The sequence below is a fragment of the Carettochelys insculpta genome, chromosome 9 (assembly GCF_033958435.1).
Source record: "Carettochelys insculpta isolate YL-2023 chromosome 9, ASM3395843v1, whole genome shotgun sequence".
In the NCBI taxonomy this organism is placed as follows: domain Eukaryota; kingdom Metazoa; phylum Chordata; order Testudines; family Carettochelyidae; genus Carettochelys; species Carettochelys insculpta.
Genome location: NC_134145.1, coordinates 17,701,152 through 17,725,203, shown reverse-complemented (window position 1 = coordinate 17,725,203; position 24,052 = coordinate 17,701,152). Strand labels below are relative to the sequence as shown.

The 24,052-nt window shown below is 41.3% G+C and overlaps 1 protein-coding gene across 1 annotated transcript in view; it reads left to right on the top strand.

The window, feature by feature from the left end:
- Window positions 1–24,052, top strand: part of ITGB3BP (integrin subunit beta 3 binding protein) — a 53,701-nt gene that overhangs the window by 15,313 nt on the left and 14,336 nt on the right. Inside the window, exons 4-7 of the mRNA XM_075002464.1 lie at window positions 8,101–8,176; window positions 18,022–18,100; window positions 19,505–19,598; window positions 20,733–20,792. Coding sequence (XP_074858565.1) covers window positions 8,101–8,176; window positions 18,022–18,100; window positions 19,505–19,598; window positions 20,733–20,792 — 309 coding nt within the window. The remainder of the gene's footprint in view (window positions 1–8,100; window positions 8,177–18,021; window positions 18,101–19,504; window positions 19,599–20,732; window positions 20,793–24,052) is intronic.

The window sequence follows — 24,052 nt, the reverse complement described above, 5'->3', positions numbered from 1 at the left end:
TTAAGCTGCTGCTTTTCTACCATTCTCACATCAGAAGTGCCATGAGGTGATTTGAATGCAGGCTACTGAGGTGCTGACGTGCATGTTCAGCGCCTCATTAATATAATGGCAGCCACGCAAAGACTTCGAATTGCAGATTGACAGTGAAGATGGGGGCAGCTGTGAAATAAGCGCCCCACTTTGACAGTCCCTTACTCCCACAGAACTAGATTGGCGTAAGGGAATGCCGAAGTGGGGTGCTTATTTCGAAGCTGCCCCCGTCTTCACTATCAATCTGCAATTCGAAGGCTGTTCGCATGGCTGCCTTTATGCTAATGAGGAGCTGACTATGCACATTAGCACCTCATTAGCCTGCTTCAAATTGCCTCATTACTATGGCACCTCCGAGAGGAGAATGGTAGTGTAGCAGCAGCCTGCAACAGAGTGAGTCTTAGAGAATGATGCACTGGAGGGTGAATTATTTTGTTACTAACTAATTGATCCACTCAGCCATAGCCACATCATTTTCTCCCAATGAGCAGTTTTCCTTATGATGTTTTTATCACTGCAGCCAGACTCTGCATCATCTTCTTGTACTGTTTACACTGGAGACGTTTTCATATCCTGAAACCATGTCAGTTTTTCTGTGGCAGAAGGGTGCAGGAATATGGGAAGCTGTGTGTGCTGAATAATGTCTTACCATTTTTTTCTAGTCCACTCTAATGTTCCTTTCTTTGCTGACTCTGGTCTCTCCTATATATTGCCTCTCTGTCTTAAGACAATGTCTTAACTAACTCCTCTGCCATGCCCGGCCAAAGGCCACCACCACATAAGCACAGAACAAAAACAGCCCCATATCTAGCTTGTGTCTTTCTTTTCACATGTTACTTTTAGTCTGCTTAGAAACAGAAGTTGAAAGTCCAGAACTTTCAAGAAGCAAGAGCTGGTAGTTAAGCTGGACAGACTAGATCCATTAATAAGCTTACAGTCTCATGTAAAATAAGTGTGTAGCATGTTTGTGATGAGGTTTAATTGTAACTATTATTTTTAAATGAGAAATTTAGTATTTTATTGATTAGTTTAAAAAAAACCTATTTTTTTTTATTTTGTTTAAAAATCATCAATTTTTATCCACCCTAGGAAGCGTAGATGATAGTATTCAAGGGAATGTTAAACTAATAGCAAATGGGAAGGGTGAAAAGAAGGAATATGTGAGCACTCAGCCAAAAATCAAGGAGCTCAGAACAAAATTAGTCGAGGAGCCATAGGAAGTGAAGAGAAGAATTTCCTGAATTGCCTGTGCTAAGATTAGCAGCATTAGGCACTTGGGTAACAACAAGAGGAAATGGAATTGCTCATTTACTAGCATAAATTTGATTTAAAAAATTGCTACCGAAAACCTGGTGGGATTATTTACATGAATGAAAAATCAACATCCATGGTTATCACCCATTTATGAAGGACTGAGTAGGTAAAAGGGGAAAAGGACTGTGTATTTCAAAATGGCATTGTTTGTTTCTGAGTCACTGGTAACTTGGAAGAAAATTATTTTGACTGCTTATGGACCAATTTCCTAACTGATCACAGTTAAAATGGGGTATTAGTAGGTGTCTGCTAGCAACCATCAGATCACATGAGGGAATAGAATGACTGCCTCCTTTTGCATTGGAGATAGAAATGTCGTGATCATAGGGGACTTGAATATGAATGAAACATTTTGTAGGTCTCATGCTGAAATTGCTAAAAAAGCCTTTGAATTTCTAAACTTTATAGACATTTCCTAACTCTAAAAGTGTTTCAGCCAACATGGAGGAATTCTTGATTAGACCTTGTTCTTACATGTGAAAAGGAACTGATCACAGAACTAAAAATTAATGACAGATTAGGTAAAAGTGATCATGATTTAGTAATATTTTTAATGTGCGTGCAGAGTAAAATCCAGACTGGTGATATCTACACATAATGCTTTAATCGGACCAGTTTTACAATACAGTTTTGAATCCAATCAGCTTGGAAAAGGGATTTAATCAGAAAATGTATATGATACTTGGGAATTCACTAGTATCTCTGGAAGATATTAAACAGAAGCTACTAAAATAAGAGATTTTAAAATCAGCAGGTTCCAGAAGCATGCATTCAAGGGTTTAAAAAGAGCTGGCAGATGAGCTCGCTGGACCATTAATGTTGATTTTTCAATAAGTCTTGAACCTGTGAGGAAGTTCCAGAGGACGGGAAGAAAGCAAATATTGTGCCAACTTTTAAAACAGATAAACAGGAAGGCCCACATAATTATGGGCTTGTCAGCCTGACATTAATCAAAGCAAGATAATAGAGCAGCTGATAGAAGACTTGAGTAAGAAAGAATTAAAGGAGGATAATGCAATTTTATGCAGATGATGTGGGTTTATGGAAAATAAATCCAAAAGGGTCCTGCAAGAATCAACCATTGGTCTTATGCTATTAGTTGGTATCAGTCACCTAAAAGAAGAGATTATACTAGATGACTGCAAAGGTCCCTTCCAGCCTTAGAATCTGTTAATGTTTTTCAGAGTTTCCATAGTCAGGCATAATAAATAACTGTGTTTTAATTATACCAATACAGTACCCAAGGACCATTAGCTATGAGAACAGTTGTCTTTACTTTACATTTTGAATAAAAATATAGTCAATTAGTAATACATGATATAGTCATCCACTTCCAAGATCCTTGTAGGATTAAGTATGCTAAGATATAGTTTCAAAAGACCAACTTTCTTATTGTAGTTACAAATCTGCTTACAAGGTTGGTGGTGAATAAGCACAATTACTCTATTTGGACCAACTTGATTTTTCTTTATGGGCTGCCGTTATCATGGACAAGTGTTTGCAACTTCCACATCTAACTATCAGGCGGACAGAGGACAGTCCAGTTGCTTGATTTTTGTGTATAGGTCTTCCGCTTAGCTTGCTGCTGGGCATTGCCCGTTGTCCTCCTGCCTTAACAGAAGTAGCCAAAACTAGTGCCTTTGTGATGAAGTACCATCTTTATTTTAAGACTTAGTGGGCCTCCAGAAGAACATAGAACAGGAAATTAAAGGAAACATCCTCCCAGGAAAAAAAAAGCCAGAGAAGGGTGAAAAATTCTTCTTGCAGATTTCATCAGCTGACTCCCTCCTATACATATTGCCTTTCTACTCCCCACAGACTTGTGCTGAATTCTGATCAAAGCAATAGCAGGAGCAGCTCCTAATTGGATGACCCAAGCTCTGGTTTTCTCCACTTAGTGTTCATCAGTTGTGATCTGGTAGGGTGATAACCCTCCTATCCTTATTTTCCTATCTACATGTTCTCCACATTCTATCCATCAGCCTGGCATTGGCCCCAAACACCTTCATACACCTTGTACTCAACAGAGGACCAGCTGGAGTGCTCAATTCCTTCCCAGGGACAAGTGACTTTCTCTCTCAATTGGCTGTGCAGGTCTCACACCATGAGTGTCTACTTCAGGACCATTACCTCAACAAAGCTGCAAATGGCATCCGCAGATTGGGGATGTTGAGTCCAGAACTCATCAGTCTGTACAAGGATCACTGTTCACATGATAATAAAAGTTTCACATACACTTGTGCTGATCTGTGAAGCTTGAAGCCAAGTGTCTATGCCAGAACTCCCTCTTTGTAAAGCAGTTGGCCTCCTTCCACTGACTACTTCATGTTGAGATGCAGATCCCTAGTTTTCAGATCTAGAAAACCAATACTTAGACCTCCAAAGCCATGGGATAACTTCTCTATATCTTAGGAAAGGAATGTAGCTTTTGCCTTCTTTCTGTTCTTCTGACTGGTGGGTTTTCAAGAAAACAGAAAAGAATCAGTACCTTCTGGTTCTCATAGCTTGAGTGGCCTAGATAGGTCTATTTCACAGATCTAACAGTCCTGAGGTCTCTACTTACTAGAACTGAAGGCCAGGAGCCCTGCCCTTCAGGACCCTAATTTTTCTTAACTTCATGAACATTCCTTCCTGTTAAAACTAAGTCAGGCACCTTATCATCTCGGTTCCTGAAAAGATACTTCTCTGCTTTCTTGGTATAGATTCCACAGAATCTCTGCTATGCCTTGCATTCTGCAGTTCTTCCAGCATTCCTTTGAAAAATGATTGTCTTCTAGTCCTCTGAGGTCCAGGTCACTCTCAGGGTGGGATTTATAGGAGGTTTTCCTGTGAATTTGTACTCTGTTGTAACCCTTGTGGTTCCTCAAGGCAATTGCTTTGTCTCTTTGATAATGACTTGATTCTCCTTGAAGCCTAAACCTTGTGCCAAATGCTCCTTGCTAGGCCCCTTTTGAATCCACCCTCACTTTTCTTCTGTCTCTTCCACACTGTGCATAGTAGCCTTTCTAGTGGGCCAGAACTTGACCTAGAGAGTTGGGGAACTCTGCTTTGGTTTGCAATCTCAATGTTAAAGCTAAGTGGAAATCTTTTCCCATCCAGGAAAGTTTTTGAGATTTCAAAAATGTTTCCCCTTTGAAATGCAGTGGAGTTCCGTACATGGCTCTAAGGGAGAGTTGGGGAATAGGGCTGACCACCCTTGGCTCTGCCCCTTCTGGGAGGCAGGCAGCCCAGCACCCTCCCACCCTGTTCCTAGGTCCGCAGTGGCTGTCGGTCTTGCTGTTATTGACTAGGTCATTGTGTATGCAAGCTCTTTCACTTGGGTGTGGGAAATACCTTTCTCATTTCATACATAGATGTGTTTGTATGTAGCACAGGTGTTCAACAATATTCTGCAGAGCTGCTAAAGTCTAGAGTTGCATTATATGCCTTCCTTTTTATAAAAAAGAAATAAAATGCCTTGAGGACTACAGTGCTTGTGTATTGAGATGTCAGTGGGAAAGGTGAGCATGAACTGTATTTCCATATTGAAATTAAATATGGACATAAGGGAACATTCTTTTCCTCATAAAAAGACTGATCACATGTTCACAGCTGACATTTAGATGGATAATTATTCAGTAATGGAGCAGTAACTACCTTTTTCTACATTCACATAGCTACAAAATGGTAGCAGAGACTGACTGCTGCATTATATCCTTTCAGCAGACTCACTCCCTGAAGACATTTTACGTTTTAGTTTAAATGTTTCAGAATTTTGCTAAGTAATGCAAGAATACAACAATAGAGAATTTTATTAGAAAATGAATATTAGCTTTAAAGACTTTCCTATTTACACTGCAGAAAGTGCAAGAAGTTCCATATATAAATGCTGTCTATTTGAGAACACAGTAAATATAATTTTTCCTTTGAACAGGAGTGACTAAGTAAAGCCTTCAAGAAGTCTAAATGCCTAGAGCATGCTACAGTTGATTAAAAGTAGACAGTATTTTTCAGAATCTAAACATCCTGATGTAAGTACACATTTATGATGTTAAGAATTCTTTGTTTCAGGGCTCTTTGGGCTGCCTGATACCTTATGTGTGCATTGGCAGACTACCTTGAAGTGCATTGCCCATTTATTACATTCTAAATAAATTATACTGTCTCTTTTTCAGTTTCTCTCTCTTAATGGCTAGTATATTTTTAAGATTGATTTTTAAATTAATTCACTAATTTTCACATGCACTTAGGGTTCAGCCCTTATACGTCACCGGTCCAGTGGTAATTTCGGTCTCATAATTGATGGCCAATTTGCTACAAGTACTTAAATTTAAATTTTAAATAACTTGGGGATAGGGCCCTCAGCTATTGTAGTGAAACAACTTAAACTTTTATAGCACTTTGTCATGCTGAGGAATCTCAAAACGCTTTACAAAACATTAAAATTAAAACTTCATCCATCTTGCAGAGCTAGTAGTCACATGAAATCATTTAAAAGCCAGTGAAAAGAAATGAAAGCACTTAACATTTAGACTGAATGAAGGGAAAGGTGCAGCCATTTCTAATGTCAAAAAGGTGGTCTATAACAGCTAAAGATGAAATCCACCCCATTGCAGAAGGCCTGGCCTGGTACCTGTGCACCTCTTATAGCCCTCATATTAAGGGCCTGTAGCTTGCTGCAAGCTTTCTGCCCTAGGATGAAATCCACCTCACAGTGGCAACAGGACACCATAATATGGTTTGGGAATGAAGCTGTGTGTGTTTGGGTGAGGATAGATATTTTAAGAATTAAGTGAAAATGTTATGAAATTCAAAACGCCCACTTCTATACAGTCTACAGTTTCAAAGCACAACTGGCTACCATTATGCTAATGAGGTGCTAAATATGCAGGTCAGCACCTCATTAATCTGTTCTGAAGTGCCTCATTAACATGCCCCTTCCAAAAGGGAGGGGCATGTGCAGACATGACCATAGTGAGAAGTCCTGTGGCACCTTGTAGACTGACAGATTTTTGGAGCATAAACTTTCGCGGGAAAAGACCCGCTTCATCAGATGCATCTGATGAAGCGGGTCTTTTCCCGCGAAAGCTTATGCTCCAAAAAATCTGTTACTTCTCACTATATGTAAAGTTCCTTTAGTATATTTTCACAATATTTCTATAAGTACCACTTTTTGTTCAGGTGTAACTTTTTTCCAGAATTAGGTACCATCTTTGTACCATATATCAGTACATCTGAAGAAGCAGATCTTTGCCCACAAAAGCTTATGCTTCAAAAAATCTGTTACTCTATAAGGTGCCATGGGACTTCTTGTTGCTTTTGTGGATACAGACTGAAATGGCTACCCTTTGATACTTTACACATAGTATTTGTTTAAGCTTGGTTTGATTTTTTTTTGTCACTGTAAGTATACTTTGTTTCTTGACATTTATAAATGGCTATCAGAATAGCTCCAGCAGATACCAATCAAGAGTGAGTAGATTTAGTTAATTATTAGCATAGCTTTCTAAATTTGTGTCTGTCTGATTATTCAATTGAAAAACTTTTTTTCCAGTTAATTTGATCTGAATGTACAGCACATCAGTCTGAAGCACGTGTTCTGTAATTGCTCAGCTGGTGTCACTGTAAGCCGTACAGATTTCTTACACAAAAGGCAGTTTATTTTCTTTGCACCACATCTGAGCTCAAGTTTAATTAGCAAAACCATAGATGAGGAGTTTTCTGGTGATTCCGCCCCTCCCCCCCATCCCATTTCCTGACAGGAACATGCAAATACTCTAACAGGCTGTACGTTGAAATACAGCAATATGACTGGGTATGCAGTAATGGCAATAGAATGTGATTTATTGATCACAGTGGCTGTGTTTAGACTAGCCCTGAACTTCGAACCGGGCATGGTAATTAGGGTGTTGGGAGATTACTAATGAAGTGCTGTGGTGCATATACAGCAATTCATTAGGCTAAACTCCCCTGCGGCAAATTTGAAGTGTGAAATTTTGAGGAGTAAAGGGACTTCAGAGTAGCGCGGGCACTTCAAAGTACCTGTGGCTGACCAGCAGCTACATGCAAGCCGGCACTTCAAAGTTTCACACTTTGAAGTTGCTGCAGGTGTTGGGGAAAACTGTTTTAGAGACAAAGGAATACAAACACATACACACCGCAGCACTTCATTAGTAATCTCCCAACACCCTAATTACCTTGCCCCCTTCACAGTTTGGGCTAGTCTAGACACAGCCACTCTGTCGTATGACAGGCACTCAACTAAAATACTAAAATATCAATGTACAATGCCAGAACATCTGGAAACTAGTTGCATTGTCTCCTTTCAGTCACTTACAAGACAGGGTTCAGGGTTCAGGCACATGCTTCCTTCTTGCTAGAGAACAAGGAGGTTTTACTTCTCAGTCACAGCAATGTTTTACAGGCAAACATTTTTCTCCAACGTGTTGCATTTTGAAAACTATTTTGAAACATGATGTTCGACAGTTTTTGATGTTCTAATTTCTGACAGAATCCTACCAAATTCCAGTCACTGATACCAAAGTCCCAAGTTATCTACATCCAAAAGCTACAGAGGCCACTGAGGTGACAAATTAAGTGTGTTGCTTCATAGTTCAGTCACTTTTGTGTCATAAACAAACTATTTCTAAGCGATTTCTCAGGAGTCAAGATGCATTCTAACACCTTTTTCTTCCTATTGCTTTAAACAGTGTCTATACAGTACGCCTGTTTCATTCTTATCTGTATTTTTGTTTCTTTCTTTAATATTTACCTTAGGAGACAACACCAAGGTGAATAACTCAGAAATAAGTTTACACAGAAGAAGACAGCGTCAAACAGAAAAGGATAATAAGTAAGTATACTAATTTGGTGGTGATAATATGGAGCCATTTTCAGTTATGAGGGAAGTAATTATTTCCTTAGAGAAATAAAAATTAGAATGATTGTTCTGTGATTCTTGAGACTGTACAAGGTGGGGTTTTCAACAGAGCCAAGACAATTCCCTTGCCCCCACTGTGAACGCCCATGCCGTTCAAAGCTTGGACTCCTTAGCCACATGCGAGTCCACAACCGATGAGCTTGTGCAAGCTCAAGACGTCATTGTTGGACACGACGGACTACCTATATATAGGAGAGTTGCAACACTGACTTTTTCAATGGACTTTGGTAACCTCACTCGTGTACCTATTATTAGAAATTCCACCCATAATGGCAATGCTGTAATTAAGGTACACAAAAGAAAATGTTTTTTTTTCCAAATTATTTCACGTGTGGAAGCTTTTTAGATTTTGCTGGAAACATTGCTTGTAGCAGAGATGCACTGCCAGATTCTATTCTAATGGTTGAGTTTGATCCTGCTCGGAACAATGGAGCACAATTCTGATTTCAAATATATATTTGTTTTGCTAAAACTTTCCCATAACAATTGAGGCTCTTCTTGCCACAAACTCACGTTTGTACATGAGTCTTCTGATATTGATGGGCATTCACAGGTTTGAAGTCCATAAAGCACTTCAGTGTGTATGTCAAGTTAGGGGGCTGCATAGGTGCTTCATTAAATAGGGAGGCACAAGACCATCACTTTAATAAAATAATGAGGAAAAAGCTGAAGTACTGTACTCAATGCTTTTTCTGCCTCGGTCTTCACAGACTAGGTCAGGTCCCAGACTCGTGCACAGAGCAGCACAGTATGGGGAGGAGGTAGGCAGCCCTCAGTGGTGAAAGAACAGGTTAAGGACTATTTTAAAAGCTGGACGTGCATAAGTCCATGGGGCTGGAGGATTTTAAGGACTGGTTTGACAAAGTCCTGGCTGGAGTCATTTAGTTAGGGTTGGTCCTGCTTTGAGAAAGGAGCGGACTAGGTGACTGCTGGACTAGCTGACTGCCTGAGGTCTCCTCCAGTCCTAATCTTGTATGATGGTATTAGGAAAGAATGTTTAAGGTTTTTGCTGAATTGAAGTGGGAACTGATAAAATATATTTATAGATTGGGCTGGCAGTATCATACATATTAAGATTACCTGGCATTGCCCGTTATAGTACTATTTTCTGTGCTTAGCATTTTACCAAGATTTAATGATTTGGTTGAAATTTTCCATGCCAGGTATCTGCCTGAGGTTGAATTTTTGTGGGAAATTTCATCCGAAATGGTTCAGATGTTTTCAAGAATGAAGTCAGAGAAGAAACATGTTGTTGTACCTATGTTAAATGCTTGGTGAGCTTTTCTCTGAAAATCTCTTTTGTCCTCTTGCTTTGGAGCAATGCCTTCACATTTGACAGGAAACAGCTTTTGTGTCAGCGATGTGACTTTTGCAGTCCCTTGGAAAATCTGTCCACATTTGGCCAGGTTATAAGCCTTTGGAAAACAATTGCAGTTTGCATAGGCTTGATGGATACTTCTGTGACACTAAACCCTACGTTCATCCTAGTGGTATTGTTATGATATAATTACGGTATAATTGTCATACATTTTATAAAGATGGGTCATATAAGGTATCATTGGAAAAGTTATGCCTGGCTGATTATATGTATGATTTTTGTATCTGAAGTTATGAATATGATTATGTCTTTCACATGTAGGTAGTAGGTGACACCCACTAAACAAAATGCTTCCAGTCTAGATAGGTGGATATGCGGGGTTTATTTACAGTAATGGGCCATTAGAAAGAACAATAAGCCTTAGTAGAAGCCTATTCCCCACTGGATAAGCAGTTGTGAGAGTGTTCCAAACAACCTGTAAGTAAGGGCTGCTGCGACTCAGGTATATGACCAAGCCATATGATGCAAAACTGCTTCTTATTTACCAGTGTTTTTCTACAAACCTAGAGACAATGGATCCCTGCTATATGCTAATGCTACGTAAGGAAGGGAATGGCATCATCAGTTGTCCTTCACTCCCCGCACAGCTGAGCACCTAAGAGAAGCCTTGACAGAGAAAAGCTTGTAATGGGGTTGGGGATCCCAAGATGCAAAGCAACTGCATCTTGTGCCGTAAGAATCTTCAGGCCTGCTTGTATCATCAGTCAGGGTGAGAGGTGTTAATTCAAATCTGTCCTTCTAGTATGTTAAGCTTAGTTTGCATTTTTGTTCATTTTTTAGATAATCTGCTTTGATCTGTTTGCTGTCACCTGTCATTTAAAATCTTTTTGTTGTTAGCAGAGTTATTTTATGTTTTAATCTGAATCAGTAAGTTTGGAGTGAAGTGCTTGGGAATCTTAGCTTAAGGGGCAGGGACAGTCGCATTTCCTGTCCAGATTGAGGGGTGTGAACTCTGTGCGCTGTACAGCTTATACGCCAGTTGTGGGGTGCATGCTTACAGAGCAGGGGGTTATCTTGGCTGGAGCCTCTCTATTGTCGGTTCATGCAGTAGCTGGTCAGAGATCCTACAGCTGGGTATGTCTCTGCCTCTGTGAGTGCTGGTGGAAGTGTCAGACCAGGAGCAGTCTAGAGCCTGTCACAGCAGCACAGTGTGAGAGGAAACCCAGGGTGGTCGGGCGGAAGACTTTGTGGTACTCCAGTTCCACATGACACTCCAGGGGGAACCTGTCACAATTTCATTTTTAGCCAGAGATTCCATTTTTACTGAGCATGCTCTGTCCCCTCATTGCTTCTGTGTGTGATCAGACTGAGCAATTCCAACGGAGCTACTAATCATGCTCCAACCCGGGCATCATGGGAGAAGCTGGATTTTGTGTTCTTGCTGCCCCTGGCTGCTTGAGGCTGGGCATTGGACCTGAAAGCAGGGATCCAGTCTCTCCTCTGCTCTCAGTGACCCCGGCAGCCTGATGGAGGAAGCTACCCGAAATGCAGAGGGGGAGAAAAAAGAACCGTTAGTACCAAGGAATCTGGTGAGACTGAGACTAGAGAGGGTGAAGGGGAAGGAAGCTATAGGAGGTTGGTGAGGGAAACGGGCTGGGAACCAGCTGGCTGCAGTGGCATAGAGCACTGTGACTGGATGAGGAGCTGGGATGCAGAGGGAGAGCTGTGAGTGGCTGGGCAGAAACACTGAGATGAGGAGGTGAGAGAGGAGAGGCTGAATGAGGAGAGTAGGAATATGTCTTGGAAGGGGAAGGAGGAGAGAGATCAGCTGAGGAGCTGGAAAGAGGAAACTGGGCCTAGCTGTGCAAGGAAACTGGGACAGAGAATTGGGATAGGCCAGGGATCTCCAACCTTTTATCATCAGGGGCCACATGGCATTTTTTATGTGTTCTGGGGGCTAAACACAAAATAGTCCTAAACCCGCCCCCTCCATACCCAGGCTTAACACCTCTCAACCCCAAACACACCCCCAGGCTTAAATCCCTTGCAGCCCCAAACAGCTGCCTCCCCCACCTCCAGGCTTAACCCCTCGCAGTCCCAAACCCAAGATTAAATTACCTTACACAGGAGCTCTGGGTGCTTCCGCCCCCCACTGCATCTTCACCGGGCCTCTGTCTCCTCCTCAGCATGGATGCGTGGCTCCCCTCAGTCCTCCTACTCCCTCCCCAACCTGCAGCGTGTGTGGCTCTCTGCATTGCCACAACGAAATAATGGGACTCAATTTAATTGGTTTAATGGCCACATGCCTCTTGCTGGCCATTAAACCAATTAAATTAAGTTCCCTTTTAGCTCAGCAGGGCAGAGAGGCAGAGGAGGAGAGAGCAGCCGCAGACATGGGAGCAGCAAAAGGCTCCACTGGCCAGATTCTGGCCCATGGGCCACGTGTTAGATACACCTGGGAGAGGTACAGAACTGGAATCAGATGTGGGGTTTGGAAAGATTGGGTGTAGGCAGATTAGGACTCAGAGAGCAAACCCCGGGGGCAGGGGAGTGGAGAGGTGAGATCTGGTAGGGCAAAGGGGATAGAGCTTAGCTCAAAAGCCTGAGGAGTGAAGACTGGGACTGACGAGGAGAATGGGACTAGGACAGGGACAGATTGGAAGGGAAGGTACAGAAGAGGTCAAGTTTGTGGGGTAGAATGTCTGTGTTCACTAGAGTACACTCCTGTCAAGAGCCTGGAGTGGAACCCAAGATTCCGCATTGCTTTGCTGTCAGGAAATATCTCTGAAATCCATTGTCAAGGTGTCTTCTGTTCCTCTGTGCCAGTTCACATTAAAAAGAAGAGTCTACTGCTGCTGTCAGTTACTCTTGTAACTCAGTTGGCAAAAGTCTATGTGGTTCATCTCAAGTTTCCATCTTGCTGATGAACCATAACGCCGTCACTGTGATACCTTGAGGGAATCTGTTTTTTCAGTTTGCTTAAAAGTGCCATAAAACAGAAGCCGAGAAAATTAGAAAAACCATCTTTAAAAACACTAGTAAGATACTCAGGTCTATGCCTGTGCAACTGTAATTTATTCCTCTTGTGCATATGCATTGGTACAGTATTTAATTGCATGATCACATACTAGTTTTTCCACTGCATTCCTATCTAATGCAGTGCTCATTTATTGAGTAGCTATTTAACTATTTTGTTTTCTCCTCATTGTTCAATATTTCCTGCAGACAATGGTGTCCTGCATTACATAGCCCGGACACCACTCCAGAGCAGTTCCATCCATCCTTGGCACTGAATGAGGCAGGTGTAGTCTGGGCAGTGCTAAGAGCTGTAAGAGGCTCTAATATGTTCATTGAGGATGGCGTTTTCAGAGATTTTAGATGCTAAAGCCTAAGTAGCCTCTACTGAGCATGTACAGTTTGTGATTTTTAAGAGGTTTATAATGTAGCTGAATCTGGGTGGATTTTCATAGGGATGGCAAAAGATACATCGCTGACACAAAGGTCATTCTCTTCCTGTTTTCAGGTCCTTGCTCCAAAGCCCAAAGGGTACTCAAACCTTTCAAAGGAAAGGTTGCGAGATTTTTTTTAAACAGGCAAAACTTATTTTATTTTATTTTTCCCTGACCTCATTCTTGGAAACAGCAGAGTCACTTGGTCTGAAAGTTTCCCCAGGAAAGTTCAGTGTGAGGCAGAGATCTGGCATGGAAAATTTCAACAAAAATCTGGTAGTGTAAAAGGAAGTGAAGAAAGGGTCTGATAATGGGAATTGTAAGGCAACTTTAATGATTGACATCTCTACCAGCCCTGCCTATAACTGAAAGTTTAGTAGCTTTGTTCGAATAGGAATTCTTGTTCACCTCCTTCAAATGTTAATGGTTTCTACCATCTTTCCAAAAATACTTCTGTCATTTCTGATTTAAAATGTTTATTTGAATAAGCATTATATTTTTCTTATGCTTGGAGTGAGAGCTCTTCCTTTTGATAAAGGTATTTCAGAGGGTTCTTTTTATTATTTGGCTGCTTCATCTTTTTGTTTAAGTTCTGGATTCCTTTACTGCAGAATGCTAAATATTGTTTAAGTGATGGAGCCCACTAGAACAGCAAGCAGCGTTCTAGTTGTTAGGAATTAAAATCCTTCAACTGTATCAGTAACCATAGTTAATTTGGTGCTAACTGAAAACTCAGGACACAGTTCTGCAAAGGGATCCACATACACTGACTGTGCTAACCATGGTACGATTTAAGAATGCCAGAAAAGCATGTTAAACCGACATTCCAGCCAGAGCTGTAAAAGATCAGAGGACTATGAGAATAGATTCCCATACAGAACTAGAACTTACCCTGCTTTGACTTAAGGTGAAGGAGACTCATTTTACAAGTTACTTCAGTCTTTCATTTTGAGCATGGCATTTAAACTCTCTTAAAGCTGTGGATTTACTTTTAGCTTGTATTAGAAGACATTTTACTATAGAGATAAGGTAGGTGAAGTACAGTAGATCCCCAACTCACATGTAGGTTGCATTCCTGGGCAACCATGCCTAAGTCAAATGTTGTGTACATCGGGATGGGGTTGGGGGAGGGACCCTACCACCTTTGGGTCCCCTTGGGCCAGGGCTGCATGTGGCAGAGGAGCTCAGTAGCCGAGGCAAAAATGGTGGTGGGTCCATGGCTGCTTGCAGCGCTCACCTTGTTGCCTGGCTCCGCTCCACTTGCAGGAGCCAGGAAACTGACCAACTGCTGCTGTACTGGTCAGTTTCCTGGCTACTGCAAGTAGCAGGAGTCAGGAACTAGGCGGAAGCCGGGCCCTTGTGCTTCTGGCTGCCAGCAGCTGCACCTGGCTCCTGGTTCCCCTCTGCCTGCAGGAGCTGGGAAACTGACTGGTGCTGCTGCACCTGGCTCCCAGCTGCCTCTGGCTCCTTACTCCTGCGAGTGGCAGGGAGCTCAGAGCCAGACGCAACAGCACTGGTCAATTTTCTGGCTCCCACAGGCAGAGGGGAACCAGGAGTCAGGTGCAGCTGCTGGGAGCCAGGAGCGCCAGAGCCTGTCTACAGCCTGGTTCCCAGCTCCTCGCCGCTCACAGGAGCCAGGAAACTGACTCATGCAGCCGCATTGGTTGATTGTGCTTGCATTATTCCAAGAATTGCACAAGTCAAAATCGTGTAATTTGGGGGTCTACTGTATTGGATCTTTGGTCTCACCTGCAGTAGTTGGTCCAATAAAAGATACTACTTCACCCAGCTACACAGCTACACCTACACTGCATCCCTATTGTACTATAGTTACATTGAATCTGTGTGGAAGTCACAAATCAATGTCAAAGTTAATCAATTAAAATGCTTTCAGTTGAGGAAGAATTCACCCTAGTGCCTTTATGTGAAACAGATTTTTTTCCCCATGCTTAAACTAAAATCCCAAGATGATAATTAACCATTGGAATAATTAACCTAAGGATGCAGTTGACTTTCCATCACTGACAGATTTTAATTCCAGGTATGCTCTAAAAAGGATGTTGCCAAAAAAAGAAACTGTGGGCTTGATGTAGAAACCTTAGAGTAAGGTTGTTTGGCCAGACTTCATAATCATAGTGGGTCCCTTTGGGCCTTTAGTAAAAGCCACTTTGAATGGTCATAATCTCTTTAGGCAAATATTTACAGGTGTCAGACTTTCAGTTTGAAAATCTCTCAATCCACACAGAAATATTCTTCCCACGATACAGTAAATCTCTGAACAATGTATATACAAATTGAACCTCTCTAGTCCAGCACCGTTCATGGTCCAGCATGATTCTAGTTAGCGGGATGTCCACTTATCACCTGGCTCTCAAGGTTTTATGTGTTATTTGTCTGTAACTTACCCCAAATGTCCAGTAAGCAGTGGAAGTATTCGTAATGCTGCTAGACAATATTGACCTCCTATAGTTCAGCAAATTCTCTCGTTCTGCACAGGTCTGGTCCAGAGGGTGCTGCTAGAGAGGCTCAATCTCTTCCATTTTTCCAAGTGATGTCACCTTGAAAATGCAAAACTATTCAAGTATGCATAGTCAGTTTTGACATGTAAATGTTTGTGTTCAATAATTCAATATGTTTAAAAATAACTGCAGCATTTTTGCAGTTAGTGACTTGTCAATAATACACATGTACAAACAAACACCTACCTACTAATATTTTATGTGAACTTTCATACACTTTATGTTCTGTAGGGGAAAATATATTGTACAATACACTGACGCTGGCATTTTCCCTTCTGTATAAACCATCTGTTGCTGTGTAGAAATGTGATAACAGTAACTTTCTTCATAAAAGTCACGATGCCAATGTGATCCTCCCTTTTATTGAGGAAAAAAAGGTGGATGGGTGTTTTCCCACTTGCTTGTGTTTGATTTCTATGCTCACATGCTACAAAAAGAATCTGTTCTAGATCTTTGTTATAAGAGCACTTGACAGTTTTCCCCATTAGTATTTAGTGCACATCCTCAGTTATACACTGAAAAATCCACCATTTTGAGCCCGATCCAATTGTGTACTGCTTTATTTTTCTTATTCACCTCTAAAATCTAACTGATCTTTGCAATAGTATTTGAGCACATATGTGGCCTGAAAGATTGTCTAATGCAGCATTTCCCAAACTAATTTGGCCACAGAATACTTTTGGGCTTGGAATATGTTGAGGAAACACATACATGCTGGTTCAAGGGCGGGGAGAGTCATACCAAAAAATTGCTGCATGTAATGCTCAAAAGTTGATTTAAGAGTGAGGGTTTTTTAGAAGTATTTTATTTTACAAAGAACAAAAAATAACAAGAAAATCATTTGTGTGAACAACTTCTGATAGGACAGTTAGCAACCCTATAATTAAGTATAAAAATTAAGTACAACCCCAAAGCAAAACATCAGTATAAGCAGCCAAAAGAAGGATGGTTATTGTCGTTCTTTTGTACAAAAATAAAAAGGACATCATTGTTCAAAAAAGTACAGTCCCTTCTTACAGCTTAAAAAACATTTTTATGAAAAAGAAACAAAACAAATTAGGTATGGAAAAATGTTTTAAAATTTTGAATTTTTATAAATTTGGTATTTTTACAGGAAACTAATGGAAAATAAGAATAAGTGACATTTGACTTTTTTTAAATGTGAAGAGTGTTTCTCTATGTCTGTTTAGACAGCTGTACGATTATGAATATGTTATAAATATTAATATACCTACAGTCTAAATGTAATTCAGATACATTAGTATTTTTGATACATATAATTTCTTATTTAATATTTAGAAGGAAAAATAACACTAACATCGAAATTTTCTCGCAGAACACCTATTCACATCATGTGGAACACAGATGTTCACAGAACACGGTTTGAGAAATACTGGTCTAATGCTTGAGTCATGGAACTGAGACTACATGGTTCAATTCCTGGCAGTGCCAGAGCTGCCTTATGTGATCATGGGCGGGCGAGTCTGACTGGGTATGTCTACACTGGAGCTGAAAGCAAGCCTCCCATTGTGGGTGGACAGACTCAGACTGGAGAGGCTCAATCAAACAGGTTTAGTAACATTTTTTAAAAGAAGTGTAGGGATTGCTTGCATGCCTATCCAATCCCCTGATCTTGTGAGCCAAAACTACAATGTCCACATTGCTATATTTGGTGCACTAGCTGAAGATCCACTAGCTACGTGTCTGTCTACCTAGGCCTGGAGGCTTGCTCAGCTGAAGTGTAGATGTAGCCTTAATTTCTCTGGGCCCAAGTTCCCCATTTTTAAAATGAAGATACTTCCCTACTTCACAGTATTTTTATTTGTAAGGCCCTACCAAACTAATGGCCATGAAAAACACATTGCAGACTGTGAAATCTGCTCTTGTCTGTGCTTTTACCTTATACTTCACAGATTTTATGGGGGGGAAACCAGTGTTTTTCAAATTGAGGCTCCTGACCCAACAAGGGGTTGCAAGATTATTTTTTTGGTGGGGCGGGAGGGGAGTATTGCCTCCCTTGTTTCTGTGCTGCCTTCAGATATGAGTGGCCAGAGAGTGGTGACTGTTGGACAAGTGCTCAGCTCTGAAGGCAGTCCCCCACCAGCAGCTGCATAGAAGTAAGAGTAGCAGTAACACAACCCTCTGTACTATAAGCTTGTGACACCCCCACCACCCTTCTCATATACACACAATTTCTTTTTTTGGATCTAGATCCCTACGATTGTAACACTGTGAAAATTCATATTTAAATAGCTGAAGTCATGACATTTATAATTTTTAAAATGCTATGGTCATGAAGTTGACCAAAGTGGACTGTGAATTTCATAGGGACCTAATTATCAGTGTAAACTAATCATTGTTTTGATAGTGCTGTTACTGTTGGAAGGGGGCCTAAAAAGATACTTTAAATGATTTTTCCCAGTGGATATTAGCATTGATTTAAATAATTTCATTTTTATTTCTTTTATGTAGGTTTATGGTGTTACAGTCTGAAGTTGAAAAGTCATTGGTGAGGTTTCTGAAAATGAGACAAAACTTAAAAAGCTTACAGGTCTGTCTTCAACTGGCATTAATTTCCTTAATGTACTTTAAAATGAAACTTAAAGAAAATGAAATATTATGTACAGTAGTCTGTGAGACTTAAAAAGCAAGAAAAGAAAACTAGCTATAAACTGAGCAGATTTGTCCTGGAAATCATTTCGACATAAATATAGATGCTCACAGTGACATTTTTTTCCAAGTCAGTTTTCAAAATACACTTGCACATTTAAGTTGTTATTCATAGATTGCAAGGTCAGAAGAGACCATAGTGATCATCTGTCTGACCCTTTTTATGACACAGAAATATCTTTGCTTGCCCAGGATTTGAAGCTGGGACAAATCCTTTAGCCAAGCCAGAATTTGTACCTCTAATCCAATAGGTCAAACGATCTGTTCTTAACTTTAGTTCCTGCGTCTAGGTGGTATAGAAATTGCACTACCTGTGGTCACTACAAAATTGCATTGGCAGTTAAAGTTATGAATTATTGCTGCATAGATTTCATTAGAACACAAGAATGGTCCATCTTGCTTGTCTTCTGAAAGTGGCCAATGGTTTAATGGAAGTGAACAGAACTGGGCAACTATCACATGATCCAACCCTTGTCATTCAGTCCTAACTTCTATCTGTCCTACGCCTGTATATAATGACTTGAAAATTAAACATCTGTTTGGGTTGAACATAAGAACATAAGAAGCCATCATACGGTCATTGTTAATATGCCAACTTTTGATAGAGTCTCTATCATAGAAAATTTTTAATTTGGATTTTACAAATGCATTGAAAATAAAATCTTGTCCTTGCTAATGAAATTGACACCCTGGGGATTTTCAGATTTATTCTTAAAGTTGAAGACCATATGCAAGAGAATCTTAAAAGCTGATAGATGTTCTTTCTTTACTACCATATTAAGCCAAATTTATAAATGTACCAGACTTGCTTTTTTGGGAAACATATGTGAATCACTTTATTTAAAAAGCTGAAGGTGTAAATAAAGCTAAAATAATAGAAGTTTTAATGTAATGTTTTCAAAAACATACAAGTTCCATTTTCAAAAATGGCATACTTATTTAGGAGCCTAAGTCCTAGTGTCTTTCACTTTCTTGAGTCACTTGTGTGCTTGTGAAAATTTCACCCTTTGTTAAAATAGGTTAATTATAAGTTGCATTGAAAGGCTTGTAAGACTGTTTAATGCAGCCTTATGGCTGTGTTGGTCCCAGGACATTAGAGAGACAAAGTGAGTGAGGTAATACCTGAAGAAGGGGTCTGTTAACTTTAAAGCTTGTCTCTCTCACTAAAAGGAGTTGACCCAATAGAAAATATTGCCTCATCTACCTTGTCTCTCTTCTGTATTAGTCTACATAGTAATTAATTTGTGGTTTTAGGAATAGAATATTGTTTTAATTCTACTTTCAGGCTTTAGAGGGCAGTAGAGAGCTTGAAAATATTTTTGGTGCGGCAGATTCATCCAGTAACTTGAAAGCTGAAGTGCAGAAGACCAAAGTGCTAAGTAAGCGTCAACAATTTTCACCCCTTTGCTACAGTTTAACAACTAACAGGAGATTTTATTCCAGATATGCTAATTTTAGATTTTACGTTACTGCAAGCATTAATACGAGATGCTGCTGTGATACAAATAGAATTTTTGTAACTAGAATGCTAGTGTTTGATAATTGGCTTTATGCTTACTTTACTAACCAAAAGAAGGTGACTAGTCACAGAAAGGTAGCCGTGTTTGTCTATGTCTTCACAGAACAAAACAGCAGTCCAGAACTTCCAGATCTGAAGAAGTGGGTCTGTCCCATGAAAGCTCATCCCCTAATAAATCATTTTGTTAGTCTTTAAAGTGCTACAAGACTGCTGTTTTGTTTTGTAGTCAAAGCAAATACATTCAGCATAGGGTAGGAGTATTCAAACTTCTTTGCACTGTGATCCCCTTCTGATAACAAAAATTATGACCCCAGAAGGAGAGTCTGATGCCTAATCCTGCCCAATGCCTGTTATCCCAGCTGCGGGGTCCAAAGCCAAAGAGCATCAGCCCTAGGCAGGGTGCTGGTAACCTGAGCCCCACTGCCCAGGCCTGAAACCCTTGGGCTTTGGCCTTAGGTGATGGGGTTCAGGCTTCAGATCTGGGTAGTGGGTTTGGGGATTCAACTTCAGCTCTGGATCCCAGCAAATCTAAGCCAGACAACTCTGGCAGCCTCTTAAAATGGCATCATGACTCATGACCTACTTTGGGTTCCTGACCCATAGTTGGAGGCCGACAGGGATATGGCACAAGAGTGCCAAACCCAGGAAGCTGATGTAAATGAGGTGGCAAACCTTTGTGGCATGCATCCCTTTCTGCTGATGGTAAGAGGAGAGAACTGTTTCTCTGCTCTTGAGACAGAGTGTCATGTTATCATAAGAGTGAAAGATTGGGAAAAAATGAGTGGGATACGAGCACTAACTTGAGATATTGTGCATAGGTTTTGTAGGTTATTTTTATTATAGGTTATATCCAACAATACCTGCTGGTTTTATTATCCTTTCAAAAACTCCATCTGCTTAAGGGGGCAAAGGAGAGATATCGTGTCTTTAACTGCTTTCATTAAAATCTTTAGTGTAAAGTTTTCTTGACCTTTAAATTTGTTTTATTCATTAGTGGCTGAGGCAGAAAAACTGAAGCTGTTTAAGAGAAGTAATGGTAAACATCCTGCCCGAGGTAATATTTATTTTTAAATTTGTTGTGTAGCATCTGCTTTGATGGTTAATAGCCATCATCGGGTTCCTTTCAGTGACTTTCTTTTGAAAGTCTTCAAATAACCTTTAGCAAAGAACCATATCAATTTGTGTTTCCTTCCTATATATAGCTAAACCTAATTCTTTATTTCTTTGAAACTTCATGTTCCCTTTTAGCCTGTTTGGTTAAGTTCTTATTGAAGAAACAATGCATAAGGAAGGGAGTTAAGTATTAGCGGTGCACTGGGGACTGATCCAAAGGCTACTAAAGTTTATCATGCCTGTTAGCCTTTTTATTTATAAATATAGCATCTACCAGTTGCCCTTGGCCATCGTATGTCTTCCATCAACTGCAACTTTCTTTGCCTCTTTTTGTGTTGGAGACCCTATCACCTTATCCCTATTGTGAGGTGATTACTACAGGGGTGGGCAATAATTTTTCATGCGGGGGCACAATGAGATTTTGGTAAGTGCTCAAAGGCCGCACTTTTCTATGGAGGGGTTTCAGGGTCTGGGATGGAGGCTGGGAGCAGAAGGGAGCTTGGATAGGGGACTGGGTTGTGGGACAGGGAGTGGGGCCTAAGGGAGTTTGGGTGAAGGAGGGGATTGTGATCTGGGACAGGGGCTTGGGAGGGCGTATGGGTGCAGGGTAGGATTCTGGCCTTGGGAAGGGATGTAGGAGTAGGAGGAGGGTCTTGGAGGGTGTTGTGAATTGGGGTTGGAGGGTGCAGAGGGTTTGGGTGGTGACCTGGGCAGGAAGTTGGAGGGAGGGTGGGGCTGGGCTGCCAGAGGCAGGCTCTGGTTGGGAGTCACTTACCTAGGCTCCCTGCCTGCTGGAGCCCCAGATAGCTCGAAACTGCAGCCTGCTCTATGTGGCTCTCTGCTTGGCTTGCCTGGGGGAGCAAGAGGTTTTGCACCCTGCTTCTGCCCCCAGCAACATTCCTCCTTCCCCATTGGTCGGATTCTTGAGGGTCCCAGTGGGGTGGTCCATGGGCTGGATGCAGTCCACACAGGTCATATCTTGCCCGCCTCTGAACTAGTGCACTCTTGAGGACACTGAACATTTAAACATGACATCATTTTACAATTGTTATTCTGACAGATACAAACCCAGACTGAACTGATTAAAAGCTCAGTTGAAACAGCAGTGGAAAAGAAGGATTATGTGCCTTAGGGCTCTAGGATTCATACCTTTGTAGGGTAGAGAAAGGAAGGTACGAAGACCCCTAACTACAACAAATGAGGAATACAAAAAAAAGCAACCCGCAAAATGGCGTGAAAGGAGTTAGGATGTGTTAGTGTGTATTAAGGTGTTGCTGATTGCAGGCTGGTATAGTATCAGACCACTGTCCTCTTTAAAAGTGTCAGTATCGGATGATTGCAAGTTTGTTCTGACTGTACAACTTTGATGAGATGAAATTGTCACTGTTGAAGGGAATTTTTTTTCTGGAAAGCCCTTGGCACTCAGTGTCGCACGGTGAGGGGTCACCAAGAATATAGTGAGTGGGCCACATGAGTGGCTCTTCTGTGTCTCAGTGGGCCGCATGATCATTGGTGACCAGCCTGTGGCCTATGGCCTACTGGGGTTCCACCTGCCTCCTGCAGACCCCTTGTCTCCCCTAGATGCCTCTTGCACAAGGGGGCGCTGGAATCCCACATTTTCTACTCTCCCACTTCCCTCCCAGTGCTTTTGGAGGGCCACAAATCCTCCTGATCCATGGCATTCAAGCTCTAAGCCAAGAGAGGGAGGAGCTGGTGACTGAGCAGTAATGGAGCATGAACCAGCAGATACATGGCACTCAGAAAGTGCTGGGAGAGAAGGGAAGGAGTAGGAAGTGTGGGCCTCCAGGGCCTCTGTGTCTGAGAGGTATGTGGCGGGGGGGTGGCAGACAGGGGGTCTGTGGGCTGCAATAGGAACCCCAGGGGTCTGCACGTGACCCGCAGGCCACAGATGGCCCTGTAATGATGTAACAGGAAGCTTTGGAGCAGCAGTGTCACCCTCAAAGTAACCACCGCTGCACTCTGAGAACCAGTGATTTATCATCTCATCTCTAGGCCTTTTATGGACAGGGGTGACTTGAGTCTTGCCAGGGGAGTAGTAGTTTCAAATAGCATGGAGGGTAAAGCCAGATAAGAACCTGGGTTCTTTGAGTTTCATGGGCTTCTGAAATTCACTGGGGGAGAAATAATCTGATGAAACCATGTAGTCACACCAGTATCGCTGACCCCTACCTATGTCCTTCCTGTCCCACCCCTTATTTAAGTACCTATTATTTTCTGATGACAGATACAATGTGAGAGTGAGAGACTTGCATCAATTAATTTAAAATACAGATGAGCGTAATTGAAAAAATGACAGAATTTCTACTATCCTGTGTTGTGACTGCAAAGGAAGCTGAACTTTTTGTCTATTGTAAGTTCCCAACCAATGGAAACTGTTCCAGATAGCAAGCCAGCATACCCCCTACAGACTGCTTCTGCTCAGCTGCAGAGCCCTATGCTTTCCACTGTAGGGAATTCTCCTCCTACAGTAAAATAAAAAATCAAATGCAAGACAGTTTTACTGGCTCGGAGGAGACTAAAAGAGAAAAGGAACAAGTTGCACCACCTTTTTTGGTGGCAGTTGACCATTTGTGGAAACTGAGGTTTTGGAAGGCACAAAAGGAATTCTGGGGTGTTATCTTCACAATGGACCCGGAACCTCTTGGTGAGTGAAAACCAATGGAGAGCATCTTGAACTGGCAGGCAGTTGATGCCTCTCTTGAGGAATGCTTTTTAGCAGCCACAGTGCAACAAATGTATTGGCCCATTCATGCTACAGAAACTAGCCCATGCCAACTTACCATGCTCATTAGATAAGATTTTTCACCCTGAATCTGAATTCATTGCCTGGAAGTAGGGCAGAAGGCTGGCTACCCCTTTAATAAGTTTACCAGTTTTAGTGTAATTACAACATTAATAGCTGTAATTCCACTTCAACAAGGACTAAGCTTCATTGTTCTGTCTTTAAAAGTATGGGAAAAAAGAGGAGCAAAGGAAAAGTGTGAGAAAAGAAAGCATTTGGAATTTTTTTTTAACTTTGCCCTTTTAGTTTTGGATGTGGTTTTTTCATAATTATTTTTAATTAGTTATGCTCAAGACTCGAAACCTATGACTATTCTGTGGCTTGATATAGATGGAATGTCACATTATCATCACATGGTAAGGCATGAAATTTATTTACTTTACATAAACAACCTCTGC